The 6,971-nt window shown below is 52.7% G+C and overlaps 2 protein-coding genes across 2 annotated transcripts; one reads left to right on the forward strand and one right to left on the reverse strand.

The window, feature by feature from the left end:
* Positions 1 to 894: 894 nt before the first annotated feature.
* Positions 895 to 3,456, forward strand: EAH_00037770 (yrdC domain protein, putative; the record flags this gene model as incomplete). Its single annotated transcript, XM_013391996.1, has 3 exons — positions 895 to 2,518; positions 2,702 to 3,257; positions 3,366 to 3,456. 3 exons carry the CDS (start codon positions 895 to 897, stop codon positions 3,454 to 3,456), a joined length of 2,271 nt encoding a protein of 756 aa, XP_013247450.1.
* Positions 3,457 to 3,834: 378 nt separating this feature from the next.
* Positions 3,835 to 6,594, reverse strand: EAH_00037780 (F-box domain-containing protein, putative; the record flags this gene model as incomplete). Its single annotated transcript, XM_013391997.1, has 2 exons — positions 3,835 to 4,587; positions 4,801 to 6,594. The coding sequence occupies 2 exons, from the start codon at positions 6,592 to 6,594 to the stop codon at positions 3,835 to 3,837; spliced, it is 2,547 nt and encodes an 848-aa protein (XP_013247451.1).
* Positions 6,595 to 6,971: the final 377 nt, after the last annotated feature.

Here is a 6,971-nt window from a genome sequence, read left to right on the forward strand (position 1 = left end):
ACACTCCGTCGCTTCGTGCAGTGCGTGCAGGGGAAGCAGCACGCTGCTGCTGCTGCTGCTGCTGCTCAACTGCAGCAGCAGAGGCAGAGGCCCCCTCGAAGAAGCTAGAGCTGCGAGGCATTTAAATTAAAACAAAAACAAGACAAATGAAACACACACGAAGGAAAAGCAGTCAGTCGCGCTGCAGCTGCAGCAGCTGCTGCTGCTGCAGCAACAGCAGCAGATGCAGATGCAACAGCAGCAGCAGACGCCGAAGGTTGTCTGTGGGGATAATGAACGGAAAATGAGCCGAAAGAAACTGCAAAAATAATATTTAATTCAATTAAGAAGACAATTATTACTATGAATACCCGCAAACCCCCAACCACCGCTGAGGTGTACAGACACCTCAGCAGCAGCTGCGGCCCCACGACAAACCCCTAAATATATAAAAAACATTCTATTTTTATTTCTTTTCCTTCCGATATATCATAGCTATCATTGCAAAGACGCATTATAACAGCAAAAAACACAGGGGGCCCTCTAAGGGGGGCCCCAGCCCCGTGAAGCTACATTGGGGTGGGGGCCCCCCTACGACTTGCTGCTGCTGCTGCTGCTGCTGCTGCTGCTGCGTTCATGGCTGGCAACGAAATAATAGGATAATTTTCAGCGTAAGTAAATAAAAAGGTAAATAAATAAATAAATATTTATTTATTTTCATTAATGAAGGAAGAGAGCTGCGCCTCTCTCTGCTACTGCTGCCTTCTGCTTCGAACCGATGGGTTGTGCTGTAGTTAAAGTTAATTGCATTATCTTTTCTTCTTTAGTTATTTCTTCTTATTAATTGCTCCTGCTGCTGCTGCTGCTGATCTTGCTGCAGCTTCTTTTCTCTCTAGCCCTAAGCACAGGAGCGACATGCTTGCTGCGGCGGCTGCAGCAGGTGAGGCCCCAGGGCCTCACCAGGGGCCCCCAGGTGCAGCAGCAACAGCAGCATCAGCAGAAACGGCAGCCACAGCAGCAGCAGAGCATGCTTCTGCTTCTGCAGCAGCAACAGCAGCAGCAGCAGCTCCCCTCATTCGCGTTGTGCTGCATACGCCACCCCCTGTGGGGCCCACTTGCGGTGTCTGTACACCTCAACTAGAGGAGGCCCTCAGCGCCTCGCGCTTTCTTCACCCAGGCATTCAATTGAAGCCTAAAAGCAGAGCCTTGCAGTCTCTCCTTGGGCTTACTGATCCCCCCTCCCCCAGCAGCAGCAGCAGCAACAGCAGCAGCAACAGCAGCAGCAACAGCAGCAGCAGCAGCAGCAGGTCGTTGTCGTATAGCACCATAGCGGAGCTGTCTGTACACCCTACAATTCGTCATTTAGCTGCTCGATTGCAAGCAGGGGGCTGCGTAGTTTTCCCTACAGAGACTGTCTACGGTCTGGGAGCTGCTGCATGCAGCAGCAAAGGCTGCTGCTCTGTCTTTCAGTTAAAGCAGAGGCCCTTTACTGACCCTCTTATATGTCATGTGGTGTCTGCTGAGCAGGCTCTCACTCAAGTTGTTGATTTAGATGAGGAAGAAGCTGCAGCAGCAGATCCACCAGCAGCAGATGCAGCAGCAGATGCAGCAGCAGCAGCAGCAGCAGGAGATGCACCTGCAGCAGCAGCAGCAGCAGCAGCAGCAAAAAGGAAGAAGGGGGCATTGAGGGCTGTCTTCATGGCTCTAGCAGAGGCATTCTGGCCGGGGCCCTTCAGCATCATCGCTAAACAACGCAAATTACCTTCAGAAAGTGCTGCTGCAGCAGCAGCAACTGCAGCAAGTACAGCAACAGATGCAGCAGCAACATCAGCAGCAACCGGTGCTTCTTCATCTTCTGTGGGGTATATACAACCCCAATCACCTCCTTGCAGCAGCAAAGGAGAATGCACCAGCAGCAGCAGCAGCAGCAACAGCAGCAGCAGCAACAGCAGCAACAGCAGCAGCAGCAGCAGCAACAGCAGCAGCAAAGAAAGCGTATGCGGTGTTGTAGAGGAAGTAACGGGGGGCACAGGGTTTGCTGCAGTTAGGGTGCCGCACCACCCGCTTGCGCTGTCTCTGCTTGCTGCTGCTGCAGTTCCTGTTGCTGCTCCCTCAGCTAATCGCTTCGGAAGAATATCTCCAACGAAGCCGCAGCACGTTGTCAAGCAACTCCACATGCAGCAGCAGCAGCAGCAGCAGCAGCAAGAGGAGAATGTGTATGAATTGCCTTTGCTTGATGGGGGGGAGTGCTGCTTTGTGGGTATAGAGTCTACAGTTGTGAAGATTATGTTAAAACAAGAAGAAGAAGAAGATAAAATAAATAAAATAAATAAAATAAATAAAGATACAGCAGCAAACAAAGCAGAAGTAGAAGTGCAGGTTCTGAGACGAGGGGTAGTCTGCTGCACAATGATTGAAGAAGCCCTTCAGCAAGCAGCAGCAGCAGCAGAAGCAAAAGCAGCAGCAGCAGCAACAGCAGAGGGAGCAACAGCAGCAGAAGCAGCAGCAGCAGCAGCAGCAGCAGCAGCATTCCCCAGGTGTATCGTGACTGTTGCTGCTTCAATCGAATATAAAAAAAGAAAAGGAGAAAACCAAGGAGATCAGCAGCAACAAACAAAACGCAAAAATAATAATTTAAATAATAATTTAAATAATAATTTAAATAATAATTTAAATAATAAACAAAGTTTAAATAATAATCTTGCGGCGATGATTAGCCCAGGGCTTTGTTTGACGCATTACTCTCCTTCTGTCCCTTCATTCTTACTCAACAACTCCTCCCTATGCATGCAGCTGCTGCAGTCAATCAACAGCAGCAGCAGCAACAGCAGCAACAGCAGCAGCAGCAGCAACAGCAGCAGCAGCAGCAGCAGTGTTACAGGGGGAGAAGATAGGGGGGCCCCTTCTTCTTTATATAATTCAAGCCGCTGCATTTTAATCGACTCCAACGCTGAACTTCATTCTATTGCTAAATACTTCTGTCATTACATATCCCTCACAAACCCGCAGCAGCAGCAGCAGCAGCAGCAGCAGCAGCAGCAGCAGCAGCAGCAAGAGCAGCAGCAGGGGCAGGCGTCTCCTGATGCTGCTGCTAACGCAGCTAGAAAGGTGTTCGCTGCTCTTCATGCTGCAGAGGAGACAGCCCTGCGGCTACAAAAGCAGCAGCAACAGCAACAGCAACAGCAACAGCAGCAGCAGGAGGTGGTGGTGCTGCTGCATGCAGAGCCCCTGGCAGAGTTGGGGGAAGAGGGCCTTGCGGTGTACGACCGCCTCTTTAGGTGAGGGTTATCATCTCATTCAAGGTCTATGGTTTAGGGTTTTAGGGCTTAGGGTTTTAGGGTTTAGGGTTTAGGGTTTAGGGTTTAGGGTTTGTGTGTGTGCTGCAGAGCTGCCTCGGGCCGTAGCGTCGTGCCGCTCTATGCAACAGCCTCAGGGCCATCTGCTGAAATTATCTTCGGCGCAAGGCCTAAACCCTAAACCCTAAACCCTATACCCTAAACCCTAATTGAGGGCTTAGGGTTTAGGGTTTGCGATCAGCTGCCTATAAACCCCAGGCAAAGAGCACTTATCAAACCCACTAATCGGAATGATTAATCGAACCCTTTTACTTGCTGCTGCTGCTGCAGCAGCAGCAACAACAACAACAGCAACGGCAGCAAATGGCTGCAGCATTTTGCTTTTTCTCTCTAATTCAGTCTGCATTTAAATCTGTTTGTTTGGGTCCCCTTCTCTTGAGAAAGACAAACAATGTCTGTACGCAACAGCAGCAGCAGCAGCAGCAGCAGCAGCAACAGCAGCTCTTGCTGCTGTTTCTGGTGTAACTGTGCTGCTGGTACGGCTGCTTGCGTTGATGCTTCAGCGCTGCGTGTCTTGCGGTTGGTGCTGCTGCTGCTGCTGCTCTAGCTGCTGCTCTAGTTGCAGTTCGTGCTGCAGCTCATGCTGTTGCTGCTGCTGGTGCTGCTGTCCGAATATGCTGCTGACGTATCGGAAGCAAAAGCCTGCAGCAGCAGAGACGGCATCAACAAGAGGTGTAGTGTCTTGCTGCAGCAAGCTGAGGGAGTGCTGGGGCCCCTCTTCTTGCGTCTGCTGCTTTGTAATGAAAGTAATTCTTTTAAGATTTCCAGCAGCAGCAGCACGAGTGTAGACAACAGCAAAAATATCGCTGAGGTCTGCTTCACTTATGCGTCCTCTCTTAGCAGCAAACGCAGAGTGTGAGCCTCCATAGGGGGGGGGCCCCCCTCCAACTGCAGCAGCAGGGGGCCCCCACACCTCCCACGGGGGGCCCCCTATAGAACTTTCATCTTCTTCATAACGCCAGCCTCCCCCTAAGTCCGTCACTCTCCTGCTGCTGCTGCTGCTGCTGCTGCTGCTGCTGCTACTGCTACTGCTGCTGCTGCTGCTGCTGCTGCTGGTAGAAGGGTGCTGCTGCGCAGCGGTTTCTCGCTCCTGCTGCTGTTCCTGCTGCTGCTGCTGCTGCTGCTGCTGGTTTGTTTCTTCTGGTGGTTCTGCAGCAACACTCAACCCCAACGTAAGATTTTCAAGCGCAGGCATTTCTCGCAGCATCCGCTGCAAACCCCTCACTGCTAGAGGCGTGTAGTCAGGGAAGACCTGCACACAACAAACAGCAGCAGCAGCAGCAGCAACGGCAGCAACAGCAGCAACAGAAGCAGCAGAAACAGCAGAAACAGCAGTAGCAATGACAACACCTCGCAAGCTTTCAGGCTGCAGAGCTGAACGTACTCTGCATGCAAACCCCGATGCCTACGGTTTAGGGCTTAGGGTTTAGGGTTTAGGGTTTAGGGTTTAGGGTTTAGGGTTTACCTTCCAGGACCAGTGCGTTGGTGAAGGGGGGAAGTAGGTGACTCTGAGAGTTTTAAGTTTAGGAAATTTGCAGTTGTTGAGTGCATGCAGCCAGCGCGGTGTATCTACACCTGAAATAGACAGCCGATAAAGAGATGAGAAGGTCAAAGGCCTTAGAGCAAAGGGCCTTCCTAAAGATGAGCAAAGAGCATTAAAAGACGAAGAAGAAGATGAAGAACAATTTAAAGAAGGGGATTCTGCAGATTGCAGCTCTAAGACGCGCAAGCTGCTGCTGTTAGATGCAACAACAGCAGCAACTTCCTCCATGAGCAGCACACCCCTGCTGCTGTTGCTGCTGCTGCTCTTGCTGCTCTTACTGCTGCTGCTGCTGCTGCTGCTGCTGCTGGTGTTGTGGTTTGTGGGGGCGAAGGCAGCAGCAGGAACCTCCAGCTGGTGCAGCTGCTGCAGCTGCAGCAACGCCTGCTGCCTCTCTCTCTCCCCCAGCCGCAGCCACACTCCCTCAAGCCTAACAGCAGAAACCTTCTGAAAGGCTCCTAAAGAGTTGTGTACAGCAGCACGCCAAGCTGCACATACACCCGAAACCTTTAATATTTCTTCAGCTTCTAAAAAACAAAATATACCCTGCAAACATCCCACGGGGAATCGACGAAAGTAATCAACAGGCAGCAAAGAAGAAGAAGTCTTAACTTCATTGATTGTACGACTCCCTGGCTCTGCAGCACCACGCTGCTGCTGCTGCTGCTGCTGCTGCTGCTGCATGCTGTCTGAATGCAACGTGCTGTCCTCGTATGCGTCGTCACCTGCTGCTGCTGCTGCTGCTGCTGCTGCTGCAGACTCCGCGGCCTCAAAGCCCCACATGCCAAACCCCACAGCAGACAGCAGACGCTGAGCAGCAGCCGGCACAGGGAGAAAAGCAGCAGCATCTGCGTCTGCTGCTGCTGATGTAGCAGGAGCTGCTGCTGCTGTTGCAGGAGCTGCTGCTGCTGCTGCTTCATCTTCTGCTGCAGGGGACGACGGAAGCTGCTGCTTGTTGTCCTCCTCTTCAGGAGCAGAGTCAAATGAAGAGCCTCCGTCGCTGCCAGCCATTCTGCTGCTGGTGCTGCTGCTGCTGCTGCTTGCTTTGTTGCTGCGATTGCTGATGCTGCTGCTGCGCCTGCTGATGCTGCTGCTGGGGTCGGCGTCTTCACTGCCTACGGCGTTCACTGAAGAGACTTTTGACCAGCTGTTCCTGCTGCTCCTGCTGCTTCTGCTGCTGCTCCTTCCATCCTGCTGCTGCTGCTGCTGCTGCAGTCGCCGCAACCCCCTAACAGTGCTGCGTCTGCTGCTGCGGCGTCTTCTTAGGGGAAGCTCCGCGCGAGTGGGAGGAGAGGCCCTAGGAAAAGCCCCTTTCGAGGGTTGCCTGCTGCAGTTGCTGCTGCTGCTGCTGCTCCTGCTGCGGCTGCTGCTGCTGCTGCTGCTGTCATCTCTGGAGGAGCCCTCCTCCTCCCAGCGTGATGATTGCTTCGAAGGCATGGGGCTGAAACTCCTCTCATCTAAACTGTCTGAAGAATACACGGTGTCGGAAGAGGCTCCTGATTCTGATTCTGCTGCTGCTGCTTCTTCTGCTGCTGCTGCAGCTGCTTCCCGTAGGCTCAGCTGCTGCTGCTGCGATCCATACAAATGACGCAGCAGCTGGCCCTCCATCAAGGTGCTGCTGCCGCTAAAACTCTCCCTGCTGCTTCGGCTGCTGCTGCTGCCTCTGCTGCTTCTGCTGCTCCTGCTGCTGCTGCTGCTGCTCCTGCTGCTGCCCCTCATCCTGCTTCTGCTGCGTTCCCGTCTAGCATTCCTTCCTAAAGATCCGCGTGTGGGCTGAGCTCCGTCGTGGCGGCGGGAGTCCTCAGCAGCAGCTGCAGCAGCAGCAGCAGCAGCAGCAGTAGTAGTCGTAGTACTACTACTACTCCTACTATCGCGAGAATGTTCTAGAGGAAGTGTCTGCTGTTCTGAATAATAAAATTCCTCCTTTCGTATGAAGGTGAGGACCAGAGGCCCCCTCAATGCTGCGGTGTACAGACGGTCAGTTACTGCATGCAAATACTTCTCAGGGGTTTGTACTGCAGCGTAGGCAGTTGTTGCTGCTGCCGCTGCAACAACAGAAACAACGTTGCTGCTTTAGCCGATAAGAGAGGTGAAGA

The sequence above is a fragment of the Eimeria acervulina genome, genomic scaffold (assembly GCF_000499425.1).
Source record: "Eimeria acervulina Houghton genomic scaffold, Eah_scaff420, whole genome shotgun sequence".
Classification (NCBI taxonomy): domain Eukaryota; phylum Apicomplexa; class Conoidasida; order Eucoccidiorida; family Eimeriidae; genus Eimeria; species Eimeria acervulina.